At 53.2% G+C, this 18,173-nt stretch overlaps 2 protein-coding genes across 8 annotated transcripts in view; both read right to left on the reverse strand.

The window, feature by feature from the left end:
* Positions 1-280, reverse strand: part of Kctd17 (potassium channel tetramerization domain containing 17) — a 9,877-nt gene extending 9,597 nt beyond the window's left edge. For all 6 annotated transcript variants that reach the window (XR_778240.2, XM_010613547.2, XM_010613531.3 and 3 more), the window contains exon 1: positions 86-280. Coding sequence is in view for 5 of the 6 variants with exons in the window: in XM_010613547.2 (XP_010611849.1) it covers positions 86-265 (180 nt within the window). In the remaining variant the exon portion in view is untranslated. The remainder of the gene's footprint in view (positions 1-85) is intronic.
* A 14,016-nt stretch (positions 281-14,296) lies between these two features.
* The window catches only part of Mpst (mercaptopyruvate sulfurtransferase), a 6,946-nt gene continuing 3,069 nt past the window's right edge, over positions 14,297-18,173 (reverse strand). For both annotated transcript variants that reach the window (XM_010613624.3, XM_010613613.3), the window contains exons 2-3: positions 16,918-17,542; positions 14,297-14,887 (exon numbers count right to left, since the gene is read on the reverse strand). In XM_010613624.3, the coding sequence (XP_010611926.1) occupies positions 14,589-14,887; positions 16,918-17,512 (894 nt within the window). In that variant the 5' untranslated portion in view covers positions 17,513-17,542 and the 3' untranslated portion in view covers positions 14,297-14,588. The remainder of the gene's footprint in view (positions 14,888-16,917; positions 17,543-18,173) is intronic.

Raw genomic sequence — 18,173 nt, forward strand, 5'->3', positions numbered from 1 at the left:
CCGCCCCCTTCTCACGCCCCGCCCACGCCTCGCCTCCCTTTTCCGCACCCCTCCGCCGCCACGCCCACTTCACTCCTGTCCCTACCTGGCCAGGCGGGTCTGCATGCCTGTGTGCTCCAAGAAGCACGTTGGCAGCTTCCTTTGTCTGGGGAAGGTCAGATTCCCAGACACAGGAAAGAGTCATGTCCCAAGCCAACAATCCTGCCATTTGTCCCGCGCCGTCGCGTCTTGGCCTTTTGGCTAAGCTCAAGTGTTGTCCTTCCATTGTGCAGTCCAGCCCCTGTGGGACTGGACCTATCCTTCCTGCGATTCCTGTAACATTTACCTGGATCTGTTTGATAGTAAGTGCGTGTGTGTGCTCTCGCGGTGCTGGGGCTGGAGTCAGTCCGAGCAGATGCGCAATCACGGAGCTGCACCCCAGCCAGTTCCTAGTGTTCCCCTGCCCTGTGCGTGTGCAGGGGCGCAGGGATGAGCCGCATTCTCTTCCCCACAGAAGTTCTTTGAGGACAGGAGCTACGTGGGCTGGAGAGCATGGGAAATTGCCCTCAGCCTTGGGAGCAGAGACTTCCAAAGACTGAGGAAACCCCAGAAAAGGGAGCCCGGGAGGGAAACTGGAAGTGGGGACCGGGTCAAGATAGGTCAAGCTGGGCTAGAGGAAGGAGCCGGGTGGGGACGGAGGAGTAAGGGCCCCTTGTGGAGCAGATCTTGCACACCTGGGGCTACTTCCCACCGAGGGGCGGGCTCTGCTGCAGGACCTCGAATGCGTCGTGGCTTCTGGCAGAGGAGTAAGATCGTAGATGTGCCGTTTTGAGACTAGTGTTCAAGGTGGACGAAGGGGTCAGCTGGGGCAGGAATGGAAAAATGGGGGAGACTATTCATGTGGGCAGGGCTGCCCCTCCTCCCTCCCGGTCCATTATTCTCTTGCCCTCTCCTACTGCTCCCTGAACGTCTGGGGACAACACTGTCCCTGCAGCACTGTGTCACAGGACCCATGGGTGCTGGACCTAGGGCAGAGGAATGGAACAAAATACAGAGGCTGTCTTCTGCCTTTGCGCTGCACTTTTGTGCTGTTGTTTTGTTTCGTTGTGTCTGTTTTAATGTGGCACTAGGGATTGAACCCAAGGTATTTGCTCTGAGCTGCATCCCCAGCCCTTTTGTAAAAAGTTTTATTTTGAGACAGGGTCTCACTAAATTACCAAGTTGCCCAGACTGAGCTTGAACTTGCAAACTCCTGTCTCAGCCTCCCAGAGTGCTAGGATTACAGGCGTGTACCACCATGCCCAGCCCATTTTATTTAACTGCTCTCTGCTTTGCTGGGCCAGGGCAGCATGGCATGTACCGCACGCATCCAACAGTGACGCGTGTGCCGTATCCTATGTGCCAGGCATTCGGCCACAACCCCAGCGCTGCCAGAGCAGCAGCAGTCACCACTGAGGGCTTTGCCTGGTTCCTGCTGTTGGCTCCCATCCTCCTGCGAGGTTCTGATGACGAGCTACAGACAAGGAAGCCATGGTCCAGACATGGCCCAGGGCAGGCCTGTCTCTGCCCCATGCAGGACAGACACTGTCATACCTCAGAGCTGGCCTTGTGGCCAAAGTCCTGGAGGTGTCCAGCAGAGGCCAGGCCAGAGGGAAGCTTGTCTCACCTTCCTTCCTTCCGTCCTTCCTTCCTTCCTTCCTCAGAGTCCCTGGTCCTCCATACGATCCTAAAAGTCTCCCCCTGAAGCAATTATCTCATCAATGAGGGATGCTGCCAAAAGCCAAGTGGCAAGGCCCAAGGTCCCTGAACAGAGCTGACGGTGGCTAATGCATCCCTGCTGTGTCCAGACTTTGTGTGGGGGAGGCCAGGTTGGTGGAAGATCATGGGGGCTGGGAGGTGGGACAGGCTGTCCCCACCTGTGCAAAGGACCTGTCCCTTCCTCTGTCCTATAACCAGGCCACCACTGTGTTTGCTGAGCACCAGCCATACAGATGCTGGGGATGAAGATGTCTGGGAGTTGTCCTTGCCCTCCCAGAAGCTTTGGCTCAGGGGAGGTGGGTTGGCGAGGAATCCCAGAGTGGCCTGTCTATAATCACACTCTGTCACTCCTTGTATATTTTTTGCATGTCCTCCGTTTAGTAGAGAATGGGGAAAACCCTAAACATTCCTGGGGGAAGGCTATGTTGGAAGAGGCCCAGACTTCAAGTGCTTGTTGGGCACACTGCCTTCTGCTGTCCCCTTGCTACAGCTTGGCTGGAAAGTGGGACAGGACAGAGCAGGCTCCCAGAGAGGAACATCAGCCTGGCTTTGTGGCTGGTTAGCTGAGTGGTCTTAGAAAAGTCATTTGCCCTCTCCGAACCTGTTTCCTCACGTATAAGTGGGAAACAGCAACTGTACCTTCCTCCAGAAGCCGCAGTGAGAGTGTCCAGTGAAAACGGGCTGGCAGGATGCTCGCCGTGCCATCTGTGCAGAGGCTGGTGAATATGGGCTTTTGTGAAGCCATGCGTTTCCTGCTACCCTGTCCTGTTCAGTGTCTGAGCCATGGGCTGCCCACTGGCCAGGGATAAGCCAAACCACCCCCTCCTCCCAACTGGGGGTTGGGGGCAGGCAGGGAGAAATGACCCCAAATGACCCCAGCTCCAGGACTGAGTGGACCCTCTTTTTTTTTTCTGGGGATTGAACTTGGGACCTTTGTGCTTTCGAGGCAGGCAGTGGAACCATTGAGCTAAGTCCCTGGCTCGAGTGGGCGCTCTTTCTTCATGCTAAGCCTACATGACCTAAAGCCATCCAAGTGACATTCTGCCTTACCAGAGCTGAAGGAACACATCATCTCTGGGACTCTCACCTGAGTGCACCCGGGGTGTCCTGCTTTGAACCCTCTCTTCTCCTTTGCACCTCCACATCTCAGTGGCTTGTGTCACATCTGCTGGCTGATCCCAGCACCGTGACTAAGATGTCACTCACCCCGGCTGGAGTCTGGCATTCAGCTCTCATCCCTGGGTTCGATATGGCAGAACATTCGTATTCGCCTCCACTGCTAGTTTGGGCCTCCCCTGCAAACCCAATCCTGGCACTGCCTGGGGTGTGTCGGGGGAGTGGTCCTGCTGCTGAGCTTTGATGTGGGGGTGCTGGTTTGAGCCCCCCACCTCTTCAGGACAACTGGGAAAGGAAAGGAGGTGGGTCCGGGTAAAGAGGGTACATTCACCCCTCCAGAAATAGCCCTGCTTTGGAAGCCAGTGGCCCAGTGACAGTGACTGTGACAGAAGTCAGTGACTCTGCCCCAGCACCCTACTCAGGCCCACGGTTAGTTAGATCCTCAATCTCTTCGAACCTCACTTTAAGCCATTTGCAATAGTGAAATCATAGCGCTATTACATGTAGCAGATGTTAGAGACTACGGCTGAACACCTGCTGTGTGCCTGGCCCGGGACGAGAGCTGCCCCATGAATGTGAATGTTTGTAACAGCTAGGTCACCATGCCTTCACCTCAAACGTCCTCGAATTGTAAACAGTCACAGGCCTGTCTCCAGTGCTGGACTCTAGAGTTTCAGAAAGGAATGAGACCCTGACCATCCCTAGGAGCTCACAGACCGCCAGGCCAGTAACGTCCCCAGAGAGAACGGACAAGCGTCTCCTCCCACCCCAGCGAAGGTCTTGTACATTGGGGCAACCGAGCTTGGACTCTGCTCCCTTCAACCAGAAGGGGGCGCTCAGCAGACCGCCCCGCCGGTCAGGGCCCGCGGTGAGTGAGGCCCGTGACTCAATTTCACCACCAGGGGGCGCAGAAGCAGTAGTCCCGGCCCGCCCACCTCCTCACGAGGTCCTGTCTGGGTCCTTTGGTTGTCTTTTCCCAAATTCAGCTCTGGGAGTTGAGGCCCTGACAGCTAGTCCAGCTCTTACCAGCTTGAGCACACTGAACCAGGACTCCGCTGTCCCCCGAGCTCCGGACCCTGCTGTCAGAAGAGGCATTTGCTAGGGCTTTAAGTGCCAGGCATCACTTCCCGGGATATCTCTAGCCCTGACCCAGTGCCGCTCCACACTCCGCAGCCCCCAGAACCCAGGACACACAGATCAAATTTGAATGTTGGGCCTGTGAGAGGGAGGTGATTGATGACAGCACCCGTTCCCACAGGGCAGCCCCCCAACTGCTGCCTCTGAGGAAAGCTCGTATCTCCCTGCTGATGCTGGGGCCACCTCTCTACCTCTCTGTCCTCTTGTTTTAGAATGTGGGCACACTAAACAGCCCGGGTTGAAATTGAAGCAGAAAAGTCGGCACTAAAACAACGACCCTCCAAGCGTGGCCGGGCGCATCTGTACTCTCTGAACTCCGGGAGGCCAAGACAGAAGGGTGGCAAATTGTAGCCTAGCTTGGGCAACTTGATGACTTAGGGAGATCCTGTCTCAAAATTTTAAAAAACTTAAAAAGGACTGGGGTTGTCGCTTAGTTTTAAGGACTGAGTTCAATCCCTAGTACCACTCAAAAAAAAAATGCAAACATTTCATTAAAATAATTTCAGAAATAGAGAAAAGTTGCAGAAATAGTTCCAAAAATTCCCTGAATCTTCACACTTTACTGCTCTTGCTTTTTCATTCTTCCCCTCCAACCTTTCTTGTTTTTCTGAACTGTTTTTGAGTAAACTGCAGAGTTGATGATCCTTTTGCCCCAGACTCTTCAGGGTGGTTTCCTACAAAGACATTCTCTTCCACAACCGTAGTGCTCTGTTTAAAGCCAGGAAATTAAAGTCATCGATAAAATACCTCTAACTTTTCCCTTCAAATCTCCATTTGTCTTGCTAATGTCTTTTGTAGAGCAAGGGAAAAAAATGCTGAAAGCATCTGGGACCCAATCCAAGACAGGGGCACTCAGCACCCTTTAACTTGGAATGGTCTGTCTCATTTTTAAAGCATCTGGGTGTTTGATTTGGTAGCATGACCTTCACTGGGATCCCCTCTAGGGCTTGGGACAGGAACGATACAGAAGCCACACCTGCCCTCTCTCTGTGTCACACCAGGCTATACCCAGTGTCCCTTCAGTCACCCTTTCCCCCTTTGAATTAATCAGCACCTCATGAGGGCACACGATACAACGAGGCTGATAGTCTCTTATCAAACTGATTTATCTCATCAGTAAATTTAGTGTTCATTAATTATTCTTCTCTGAAATAGGCATTGCTGTGATGCTTGCCCAATTGTGATGCTCTGCTTTCATCAGTCCTCTGTACCTAGGCGAGGGAGAGATTTCCCTTCTCTTGCATGCTGGTATGGACTCATTCATTTATGGCAATATGAACTGCTGGATTCTTATTTCATTCTGGGTTATGATCTGTTACTATTATTTCTCATTTCAATGTTCAAATCAGCTAAGATTTGGTCAAATCTGTTTAGCTGTTGTGGTATCCATTTCAAATAAAATAAAATAAAATAAAACACAATCTCAAAAATGGTAGTAAAAGCCGGGCGTGGTGGCGCACGCCTGTAATCCCAGCACTCGAGAGGCTGAGGCAGGAGGATCGCTGTGAGTTTGAGACCAGCCTGGGCTACCATAGTGAGTTCCAGGTCAGTCTCAACTACATAGTGTCTCAAAATAAAAATGGTAGTGAAATGCACTTAACACTTGCCATCTGCACCATTTTTGAAACTTTGCATCCATTTAACAATAACTCTCTGGCCCTCACCTCCTCCTGCACCCTTCAGAGGGGTCTCCACTACTCTCTGAGCACTTCCTTCCTTTTCAGTGCCGTGGAGTGAGGTTGGGTTGAGGTTGCAGCTTGGCAGGAGAGAACTTGCTTAGCCTGTGCACGGTGCACAAATCCAGCCTAGCACCATAAACAAAGCAGACAAACAAATAAACAAAAACAAAAGAAAATGCCAGCAACAACAACAACAACCACCAAACAGTCCAGCTCCCACAGCCCCTGACACCTAGACCTGTGGGCCGGGTGGGCTCTTTGCCCTGGATCTCATTGCTCCCTGCCACTCTGAGGGCACTGAGCTGAGTTTAACAGGTGCACGGGCACACACACACACGCACACACACACACACAGGCATGCACACACACACACACACACACACACGAACCTGTTTCTGTGTTTATCTCCTGTTGAAACCCTGAGTTCACTGACCCGACCCCTCCAGCTCCAGCCCAGGACCGTGCATCCGTTCTCCCCTCTCCTCTTCCTGAATTTATTTTCCTCTCCCCCACGGTGAAGCAGTTGGTTCCCAGGACCCTCAACATCGTTGGTCATTTTCTCAACCCTCGTTTGTAATTGGTAACCTGTATCCTGTAGAGAGCAAACTTACTAGCAAAAGTCCAATGTCTTTTCTGATGATTTTCTGCCAGCATAAAACAGCCAAATGCCTCATCCCAGAGCTACTGGTGGGGTGGGAATGTTTGGGGTGAACCTGTGCCTCCGCAGAGCGGTTCTGGTGTCCTTTGGAAGACCAGTTTAGGTTCACTTGTTCCTGTCTGTGTTGTATGCTCTTTCTTCTACCATTGTTTATTGATTGACTTTTTATTTAGTGTGTCAGGTGACACAAGAAGCTATTCCTAGCCTTGGCATGGTGGTGTGTGTGTAATTCCAGCACTCTGGGAGGCTGAGGCAGGAGGATGAAAAGTTTGAACCCAGTTTGGGTAATTTAGAGACTTAGTGAGACCCTGTTTTTAAAAAAAAAAAAAAAAAGTCTGGGGTTGTAGTGCAAATGCCAAGTTAAATCTCCAGCCCACACACATACACACACACACACACAAAAAAAAAAAAAACTAAAAAACAACCCTCTATGCAGGAGATTATAAAAGAGTACAAAAGCCTCATTGCCCGTCTACCTATTCCCAGAGTCCATCTGTTTTTTATTTTTTGTTTTGTTTTTTGTAGCGGGGATCAATTAGATCCTTACGCTTGTGAGGCTGGTGGCAGCAGAACTACTGAGCTAAATCCCGGGTGACCTCATCTGATTTCCACCAACCCCTATGTGCTCAGCCAGTGCACCTCAGAGATTCACAAATGCCCCGTTTTCAAGACAAAGTATTTAGAAGGTTATGGACTGATTGATCTTTATAGAAATTTAAGCTGATAACATTGTAACCTTTAACAGGGGAAAATGGTTTAGAATACCTTCACTACTGTACTACTTGAAATTTCTGGCAAAAATAATTGGAACACGAAATGAAAACTTATGCTCACCAAGAGTTGTTTACTTGAAGGCTTGTAACATATTTATTTGTAATTGCACAGCACTAGAAACAAACAAATATCCTCCAACTGGATTAAGAAATCTTGGTACCTGCATTCCATGGGAAAGACCTGTGATAAAAAAGAATAAAATAGGCTGGGCGTGGTGGTGCACGCCTGTAATCCCAGCACTCGGGAGGCTGAGGCAGGAGGATCGCTGTGAGTTCGACACCAGCCTGGGCTACATAGTGAGTTCTAGGTCAGTCTCACTACATAGTGAGACCCTGTCTCAAAAAAACAAAACAACAACAACAACCACAAAAACAACAACAACAAAAGAAAGAAACAGAAAAAGAATAAGATAGGGCCAGGGATTTAGCTCAGTAGTTTGGCGCCTGCCTCACAAGGGCAAGAACTTGAGTTCGATCCCCAATACCCATCCCCCAAAAAAAGAAGTTAGAGAAAAAAGAATAAGATATCAATGCACAAAACAGTGTGAACGCATCTCAGATGAATGCTGTGAAGTGAAACAGACAAAATCGTCTCTAAAACCTGCCTGTTGTGAGGTTCCAATCCTAGGACATTTGGAAAGAGTTAAACTACAGAACTAGAAAATGGATTGGTGGTACAAGGAGGATCTGGGGTACAAGGAGGGGATGGCTAGAAAGGATGGAGGAAACTTGGAGGGGAAAGTTCTGTATCCTGATGGGGTTGTGGTTATGTGACTGTGTGTTTTTGAAAACCCGAAGCGCTAAACTAACATGGGTGTGTTTTATCGTATGTGATACGGGATGAGTGGAATATCATGCAGCCATTCCATGTCACACCTCGACAGGGCGCGTTCAGGGAGTTTAGACCACACGGGTGAGATTTATTCCTATTCCAGGTCTTGTTTCTTCAAAGAATAGTGTATTTTTAAGAACCACTTTGTTTAGAGGGGCTGGGGTGGTGCAGGGCATAAACAAACAAATAAATAGCAGTTATTTAGAAATAGTAAGTCCACAACTCCCTCTAGCCGCCCATTTTTTAAAGCAGCAAAATCAGCGGGCACATGAATGAGTGTGGCCGTAACTGAAGCTCAGTTATTGCAGCTACTGTTTGGCTCTGCTGTCATCACTGGTGGGCAAGTGGCTTCCCGTGGTGACACTAGTTTCATCCTCTATTGCTCCACCTCTGAACCTGCCAGCTGGCCCAACACACCCACGCCCAGGGCACCCACGGTGGCCTTGGGGACCACTTTACCCCCTGTAAGGCTGCGCCCCTGCCCCTTCCTGCCTTCACCCTCCAGGCTGGCATTTGAAAGACCCCCTCCCCATTCCAAAGCCACTTTCCAGACCCTTCCCTGTCTCCCTCCTCTGGGGGTTCAGCCCAGTACCAGTACCTGTGCTCACTACTGGCCAAGCCTCCCTAGAGTTTTCTCCAGCCCAACACTTCCCACCCCTTTTCTGCATCTGCGTGGCTCTTGGCCTGGCCGTGCTGCAGGAAAAGAGGAAGAGAGTAGCTTCTAAGGAGGCTGAAGTGCACGTCTGGGTGGCAGCTGGTGTGACCAGGGCAGATGATTTCCTGCCAAGGACCACTGAGACCAGAAGGCAGAGGCTTGACATAAATGTAGGGCCTACGAAGGGCAGTCAGGCAGCCAGAACCTCCCCAGAGCTGGTTTGGTAGTGAGGAAGTGGGCAGCCTGAGGGAGGGTGTGCTGGGGTCCCATGCGAGCCTTGGGTGCTCTCCAGCTCTGCTCACAGAGGGCCCCGGAGCAGCTCTTGATGACCGGGACTTCCGGCTGGCCCACAGGGGCTCTGGCCTCCGTGATTTCTGCCCGTCCCTGCCAGTCATGCATCTCATGCTCCTAGCGTCAGCCTTGGCCCTGACTCCCACTTCCAGTGATGTGTGTGTAGCCCAGCTGTTAGAAGAGCAAGCCTCGCCTGGTGCTGAATCCCTACCCTGATTCCCTCACCACAGGGCACTGTGGGGAAAGAAACAGAGACAAAACAAACTGATTTCTACATATTTTCTTGTTTCCTTTCTTTTAAAGCCAACCAGGCAAAGCAGGCAGCATTAAAAAAGTGCCTGCCCTGTGTGAGGCTCGCCCTGTTCATCGGTCACCACGGGTCACGTAGCCCTCCCCAGTCCCCAGCTCCCCTAGGGACTCCTAGTGCCCTGCCCATCTGTTCGGAGCTTGGAATTCTGCAGTTCAGCGGATGCTTGCAGCTACTCAGGGCACCTGGCTCTTGTCCCTGGTGACGGACTGCTTGCTTGCATTGCTCTCGGCTGAGTGTGACTGCATTTCTGTTTGCTTGTTTACAGAGAAGGGAGGGCATCTTTCCTGAAAGAGTCCTGGAGAAACGTATCCAAGAGCACGCATCCAGCCAGGCAAGTGAACTGACCCCTGGTTGCTTTATCTCTCACTTGGGAACAAAGGTATGGGCATGCTTGTTCGTGTGTGTGTGTGTGTGTGTGTGTGTGCACACGCATGCACACAAGTCACACATGTGTGACTGTAGGGGGCTTATGGACTGCCCCTCCCCCCAGGGAACTGCTCTTCCTCTTCTCCCATTTCCTTCTCTGTCCCTGGTAGTTATCGCATCCCCACCCCTCATCCCTAATCCCTCTTGTCTTCCTGGGTGTGGCACCTAATTTATCTAAGACATTTTACCTGTACATTGGAGAAAGGTTTCACCGCCTTCTCCGGGCAGTTGGGTTAAGTGGGTGTAAAGCACTTAGCGTCCTTCTTGGTCTATGGGAAGTGGTCGATACGCAGGAGGGATCACTGATGCCTTTTGCAGCCCTCAGAGTTTATTGAGGCTCACGTTGCACATTCATCGGCCCGTTCTCATCAGTCACTGCATGGTGCCAGGGAGAGGAACGTGAGTGAATTATTCCCCCACCCACCCAAGGGGCTCCCAGCCCAGGGAGGGAGGCAGGCGCAGAGAGTGCCAGCAAGAGTAGTGACTGAGGCTTTGACTTAGTAGCAGGTACTGTTCCTAGAGCTTTGTAAGAAGCAGATCAGTCCATCCGCAGAGCAGCTCACACCTCACGTCACAGATAAGAAAACTGAGGCATCTGCGCACACCCACAGCCAGAGAGGCTGGTGGCTCTGGGAGCTGCAGTTTGAATCCCTGCCGCCTGCTTCATGGGGCCCAGGGAACTCATGGCCAGGACTGTTGCAAGTGCAGATGTGCCTGGCAGCAGCCCCGCCTCACCCTCTCTGGTCTCTGAGTTTCCATCTCCCGGGTGCTCCTGAACACACACAGGTGTGTAAGACTTAAGTCTCCCTTTTACTCCTGGAGTGTGAACAGCCAAGAGGCTTCCACGATGCTGGGTTCAGAAGCTCAGCGAGGCTCCAGGAGCTTGTCGGACAGCGAGAGTCACCCAGGAAGGAACACACCAGGCAGGTTGGCAAATAAACCTTTATTAGTCTGGCCAGACGGCACTCCCCAAGCCAAGTAGCTCAGAGAGGCGGCTAGCTCAGAAACAGAGGCCATTTTATATAGGGCTAAGGCAGGGTTTACACTTAAAACTTACAGGAAGAGGACAAAGGCAAAGAATCAGTTGATCTGAGCTAGTGATCATCAAGCATATACTTGACCGTCACGTACTAATGATCAGCAGAGCAATTATCCATTATTCCATTTACAGCTTAGATTATAATGTTCAGAACATTCAACTACAGGCAAGTAAGGAGTGGCGTGATTTGTGTTGGGTCTCTGTGTTCACCACAGTTTCCATTTAGTTTCCCAGCTACTTCAAAGCAGTTACCTAACAATTCACAATTAATCATTAGTTATCCTATAAGGGATGGGGGGAGCAACAGTCTCTAGGTCGTTTGCTGGTCAACATGGAGTCGCTCTGGTTCAGTCAGGCTCTTACAGGTGCTGGTTCTGTCTGTCTGTCCCCCTCTCCTACCAAGCAGTGCTGCCTCTCTGGGGCTGGCTTCCTCCTCTATGCCCCCACGTTCTGGGGCTGGTGAGGGTGGACGCTGGAATTTCCAGGGGAGGCAGGCCATGTTTTCTTGGGTCTGGGGCATGGGGAGGGGAAGAAGAGGAAATCACAGGCCTTGTGCCGAGGGGCTGTGGGTAAGGGAGGCAGAGTCACTGCCAGGGTTGGGTGCAGATGACTATAGTTGTTGGGAGCAATTCTACATAATTTGGGGGAAAAATCATTTCACAATTAAATTATGATCAGGCCTAGTTTTCCTGGCCACAGGCCAGCTATGGCACACAGAGACATAGCTCCATTCTGGCTTCCATTCACAGCCAAGACTTCAACGGTCCAGTGAAGCCGTGACATTTCAGGTCAGGATTACATCAATCGAAGGTATCTTGTTCCTTGAGTAGTAAGAGGAAGGTTTCACCGAGGGAGGGACAAATTCCTAATCAACAAAAGTTCCTCATTGACCTAGGATCTTCATCTGCATAAATTCCTCATTGTCCTAGAATTATCACTGTCCTGTGAGTCATCCACACCCAGCGTCCTGAATAGAAATGTGGCAACCTTGGAGGGTCTTTGTCTCTGCTGCCCACAGCAGCATTGACCAGACCCAAAGCTCATCGTCTGCAAATTTCATTTCCTATCTTAATTCATCAATTTGCCTTGTGCTGTTGTGGCTCACAGGAGACCACTCACTGCAGGGGGTCTGGTGATGTCCAGTTTCCCTGTTCCCTACACAGAGTGGCTGTGCATGCTGAGATGGAGGACAGGGCGAGGAAGAGTGGGGTTAGGGCTCAGCAGGCAGCAGGTGCAGAGCTCTCAGTTTAGGAGACAGCAAGCCCAGATTCGAGCTACTGACTGGCTCAAGAGTAGTTTGAACCATTGGCATGGGTGGCAGCACCCAGAGGGGGCAAGGCCAGCTGGGTACAGAGGGAGGGGTGTGTTGAGGGATTAGGCGCTGGAGAAGAGACCTAAAGTGGGAAATACCACCAGCAACGATGGGCCAGGGCGTCGAGGACTCAGGTGCTGCCAAGTGCTGAGAGTTGGGGCCTTTGGGCATGGGGACAAGCAGTCCCTATAGGTACCACTGTGCAGCACAGCCTGAAACAGAGCCAGAATGAAGTCTGAGGAGTTGTACCCGCTCTCAGGTTAGCACGTTAACACGGTCTAGGTTTCAGTTAGCCTCAACATTTTGTTTTCCCCTGAAAGGCTCGTTCTCTGTGAATTACAGGTAATAAAGCTCTAGTAGTAGAGCTCTCCCCTGTGCTTCGATAGCCGAGGCGCTTTCTGTAGAGCTGACACCTCCACGGTCTTCAGCTTCACCTACCTGACATCACACCCACCCTGTTCTTGGCAGAACTGAGTTCGCTCCCATTTTTCAGATGAGAAGACTGAGGTCCAGCTGGACTTGCTGAGCTGATTCCACAGCTCTGGGACCCAACCACTGCGCAGATACTCAGAACACAGGGGCTCTGGTCCACGGTCCCTGTGGCAGTGTAAGGGAGCGGAACAGCTCTGGTGCAGCTGCTGGGGAGGTTGGGAGGTGCACTTCACCCGTCCCCGACACAGGAATGATCAGCAAATATTTGCCAAGTGGACAAAACTTTCACCATCCTCACTGCCTGGTGTGGCAATTCCCGGCTGGAATACACAGTGGGTGGGGTGGGTGCTGGCCCAGCCAGGCCTCTGCAGAGCGTGGCTGATTGTTCTGGAAGCCCAGGCTTGGGGGATAGTGTTGCAGGACAGCTCAGGGGTGGTCCTGGGTCCTTGCTGGGAAACTGCTGCCAAGTTAAAGCAGAGCTCCAAGCACTCTGGGATGGCACCGCCAGCTCCTCTGACCTGTGAACCTGTCTAGACCTGTCCAGGACCATTCCAGGTGAGCCACTGCTCTGTCAGCTTTGGTTTCCATTTTGGAGGTTGGGCTGAGCTCTGGGAAGAGCTGAACCCCTACCTCTGCTTAAACCCATGGCTCAAGGACTCTCGGTGGATCTGGGGAAACACCTAGCTCTCTCCCACAGGCTTGTCACATGTGTGCACAAGTCTGGAAACCCTCACAGATGAGACCTATCAGAAAGAGTCCCACCATGAGAAGCCTAACTCCAGACCAGCCGTATGTCCTTAGGCAAATTTCTCAACCACTCTGAGCTCATGTTCTCTCCTGTGAAGTCAGTCTGTTGTAAAAATAGATGAGAACTTCCTGAGTGCTTTTGGACAAACGCGTCTCCTGCAAGACAGTTTGGGGGGAGAGCCCCCAGAAGGGAGTTCCTAACCTGCTACCTCCAGCCTCAGGGAAGGGGCTCAGGGCAGGTTAGGGAGCCCCCTCCACACTGGCGCCCCCTGCCTACACTATTCCCAACTGCTGTAGTCAGCTTCCGTTTGCCCCTTGACCAGTGGTTCTCGCCTGGGGGTGACACTGGGCCCTGACTGGGGACACTTCTGCTTGTCATATTGAGCAGTGTTACTGACATCTAGCAGGTGGAGGCCAGGAATGCTAAGCACCACCACCAACAACAGAGAGGGGCCCCGTCCTGTGCAACCACCAGCTCCCCAGCCTGTGGGGCTGCCCGGCCTGAGCAGTCCAGTCTAGGAAAAGGAGAGGCCGCCAGGTTCTTGTCTGGTTTTCCTTCTTCTGAAGCAGGTACGCTCCCATTTTGTAGATGAGGAGGCTGAGGCTCAGAGCGGTTGGCTCTTCCTTTAGAGCCTGGGATGGTAAACCCAGGATTCCATGCTGCTGGCTCCTCCTCCCTGCCCGGGGGCTTGGGGACCAATGTGGCATCAAAGGACAGCGGAAAAGGGAGAGGAGTCAGATGAAAGGAAGCCAGTCAGAGTGAGGAAGCTGGACTGGGCCCTGGCCATGTTGTGAGTGCTCCTGGGTAAGAGTCAGGGCCCTGTCTGGGAGAAGAAAAGACAAGGCCCCTTCTAAGGGCTGGGGGAGCCTCCCACAAGTTCGGGGCCCATCTCTCTCTCCAAATGGGACACACAGTTTACCTGCAAGAAGGGGGCCAAGTCACAGCAAAATTATCTAGAAGCCAGCGAGACCAGAGGGTTACAGGGCAGGCAGAGGACTGTTTCCTAGGAGCATTCTGGTCACAAGGATAAGGCGTTCTGGGCCCCAGCGCTGCTCGGGAAGTAGGGACAGGATCTCCAAGACCTGAAGCACCTCAGAGAAACCTTTGTGGGGTGCGAGGGAACCCTCAGTCCTTAGGAAAACCAGGCGGCCCCACAGTTGCAAGGGTTTCACACTTGGCTGCTTTATTTCCTCAACAATAAAATGGAAGCGAAGTGGGGCCCCACGTTAGCACCATTAGCTGCAGTTCTGTGTCTGATGTTTCTTCCTGTGCCCATGTTGTCTTTCTCGTGCCTCCTCGGGGAGCCCTAGAGTGACGGGAATTTCTGGTGTCTCCGTTGTTACCCCTAATGCCACCTGAACTGAATGACAGTGAGCACTTTCACACAAAGCAGAGTCAGAGCCCCAGGCTATGCTGCCCAGCAGACCCGTGTCCCCTCCAGCCTCAGTGGGTCTTCCCTCGGCCCTCGGAGATGATGTGCTCAGGCTGGGCACGCATGTACCACTCCACCCAGGAGCCGTCATAGATGGGCACATCGGGCTTGCCACAGAGGTAGGCCCCCAGCACCACGTGGCAGGCCGTGACACCGGAGCCACATGTGGCCACCAGCGGCCGGGACAGGTCCACCTTCTTCTCCTGGAACAGGCGGTGGATCTCGTCGGGGCTCTTCTCCAGGCCCTCCTCCGTCAGGAACTCCGTGAAGGGGATGTTCACGGTGCCTGGGATGTGGCCGGGTTCAATGCCTGCAGCAGGAGAAGGGCAGCATGAAGGGTACCCTGTGTTTGAGGTGCAGCAGCAGTGAGAACTCACACACAAGCAAACCCACTGTCTGCAGTGCCTCATTCATCCTCATAACCACGAGACTCAGGCACCAGTGGGGGCCAGTCCTGTGTTGCTGCTGGTGACACCGAGGTCAGGAAGCACCTGAGGCCAGTGCATCTGACGAACTGCGGGCTGGAGTCTGAACTAAAAATGAAGACACCACCAGAGCTGCGACCCTGGGGAGAGTGCAGTAAATGCGACCCCTGTCCAGCTAGGATTTGTGGCAACTGCAGGCAAGGAGCTTGGATCTGGCAGGCTGGACAGCACTAACTGACAACTGTAATTGTCCCCCAGACTTCACAATAAAGAAATGCTCACTTACCCTCCACCCCTTTGGACAAAGGTGGAGAATGGCACTAAGAGAAGCCTCAGCTAGTAAGAATCAGAGGATTGAAGCCAGACCCTCTGCACCTTGTGCTGCTGACCTCTGGACGTGCTGCCTGGGGAGGGGCTGGGCATCTGTGTGAGGAGGGTGGGGCCAGCCAGGGTTCTGGGTCTGGGCCCAGAGGATCTCATGGGTCAGGGATCGTGCTGTGTGTGGAGCGGTGAAAGGGCATCATGGTGGAGGCCCAGACAGTGGGAGGCAGAGAACCAGGGCTGCCTGGGGGTGGGGGGGCTGGAGTGAAACTTTATGAGCTGGTCTGACCCACAAGGGGATATCAGATTTCTTTGCTTTTTCCTTCCTTCATTCTTTCCTTCCTCCCTTCCTTCTTTCCCTCCATCTTCCTAATGGAGATCCAAGCCAGGAATACTCTATCACTGAGTTATACCCTCAGCCACCCCCCTTCTTTTTTTGGTACCAGGGATCAGACTCAGAACCTTGGGCTTGCAAGGCAGGTGGTGGAATCACTGAGCTAAATCTCCAGCCCAGCCCCTTTTATTTTTATTTTGAGATCAGGTTTCGCTAAATTACCAGTGCTGGGTTTGAACTTGCAATCCTCCTGCCTTAGCCTCACTGAGTGCAGGGATTACTGGTGTGCACTGCCACACCTGGCTCGGGGTCGTACTTACAAGACCAGTTGGAGCAGGGAGAAGAGGACGTGGGCAAGGGCAGAGAATTATAGTGAAGGGGGTCACACTTTACCTATGGCTCCCAATGCACTTTGGGTTCACCCCTCATTAGGCAGGTGTTACTCCTAGTCCCATTTTCATGGGAGGTCTAAGAATTGAAACGAAATAAACACTCACAGCTGGTGACTTGAACCTGAGCCATTCAGACACTAGGGCAGGGCTCTAGGGTACCTTCTGCCTCAGTTTCCCTGCCCAGTGGGATGGCAACCTTAAGGGAGCTACAGATCCACGTTGGTCTCTATCTTCAGAGAGACAGGTGTGGGCCCTGTGTCCCCACCGACCTGGCACAGAAACTGGGCTTGGACCACACATCAGAGAGCCCAGCGCGCAGCAGGGCTGAGGAGTGAGCCCCAAGCTGGGGCGGTCACTGTGAAGTTGGGGCTCCCTGCCCTTCTGGACCCAAGTAGCAAATTGCAGGTGCACCTGGTTATTGAAGTCGCCTTTGTGGGGACCCCCCACTCTACCAGGGAAACCCAGAGCCTTGCTGGCAGTGACCCCTACTGATCCCCCTTTCCAAGCTGTGCTCCTGAGACTCCTTCCAGCCTCAGTCTTCTCGGGCTCCTTTTCTTCTTCCTCCAGCAGCTCTGGCTGTGCTGGCCAGGCTTCCTTGGGACCTACTCCTTGGGATTTCCCCCAAACTCAGGGCTGCTCCCCTTCATTCTGCAGTGATCTCACACAAGCACAGCAGCGGCGGTGGTGAGGGGGTTGTTCGGGTTTTCACACTTAGAAATGGCACCCTGGGTTCCCAATGCACTTGGTGTGGTCATTGCCCAAAGCCCAGGAGGGGAGCCGGCAGTACCGTCGCCCATATGGAACACAGTGAGTGAGGCTCAGACCCGCACCCTGCGCGACCTCCCAGCCACCCTTCCCAGCCAAGTACCGTCTCGGGGCTCGGGGTCGGTGCCACGGAAGCGGCCGGCGGCCCGGGCATCCACCACCTGGAAGCGGCGGGACTCCAGGTTGCCCTTGATGTCCTCATAAGTCTTCACGAAGGTGGGGTCCAGTCGGGCGCTGAACTCGGTGGGCTCAGGGCGGCTCTTGCCGGAGCTGAGAGGGAGATTCAGGCGCAGCCAGTGGCGGAGGCCACCGTCTAGCAGCGACACAGCGCGGTGGCCAAAGGCACGGAACATCCACCAGACCCGTGGCGCCGAGTAGAGGCCCTGGTCACTGGCGTCGTAGACCACGACGTGCGTGGCGGCGCTGACACCCAGGCGGCCCGCGTACTCCGCGAAATCCTCGGCCCTGGGCAGCATGTGGTCATAGGGCGACGTGCGGTCGCTGCAATGGTCGATGTCAAAGAACGCGGCCCCTGGGATGTGGCGCTCCTCGAACTCACGTCGCGCATCACGGCCTAGCTTGGCCAGGTACCAGGATGCATCTAGCAGCTGCAGGGGCTGCCCAGCCCGTGGGGCCCGCAGCGCCTCCGACACCCACTGCGCCGAAACGAGCGCTCGGAAGAGCTGCGTGGAGGCCATGGCAGTGGTACCGACACCGAGGCTGCAGGCCTGTGGGACAGGGAGGATGTCAGGAGGGAGAGACTGGGCCTGGGGCGAGAACCGCCAGCATTGGAGGCACTGGGCGGTGCCGAAGGCGGAGGCAGAGGCGGAGCCCACCAGGGTAAAATCCAGTGAAGCCTGACTTTGGTCACGCGTCCCCTGCCAAGCCTAGATATATTTGTATATGTATGGCTGCACTTGGTGGCCACCCTCGGGCCCTGAAGGGTCTAGCAGCTCCTCACAGGCTCCGTTGGCCCTTTAAAGTATGTGGGGTCAAAGTCTCAGCCCTTCCCTAAGATGCAGCCAAGTCCCTCCCTGGTGGAGCTCATTACTGGGTAATCAAGCAGTTCCATAAGGTGCCCGCCCTCTAGGAACAGTAGTTGGAATTTACTGCCTTTTCTGTGTGTCATTTAATCCTCCCCATACTTTAGGACAATACTGGGCACAATAGACTAGCAAGTATTTGTTGAACCAGTAGGCTTAAGAGGGTGAGTCTTGTTGCTGGGGAACTGAGGATCACAGAAGTGCTTAAAATGGGCCTGGTGGCATGAGCTCTGCAATAGGTGACCTGTTCTAGTAGTTCAAAGACTCAGCACCATGCCCTGATCTGGTCCTGGAAATTTGGAAAAGCGGGGGGGGG

This window comes from Fukomys damarensis, unplaced genomic scaffold (genome assembly GCF_012274545.1).
Source record: "Fukomys damarensis isolate Sample0158 unplaced genomic scaffold, DMR_v1.0_HiC HiC_scaffold_19, whole genome shotgun sequence".
Classification (NCBI taxonomy): Eukaryota; Metazoa; Chordata; class Mammalia; order Rodentia; family Bathyergidae; genus Fukomys; species Fukomys damarensis.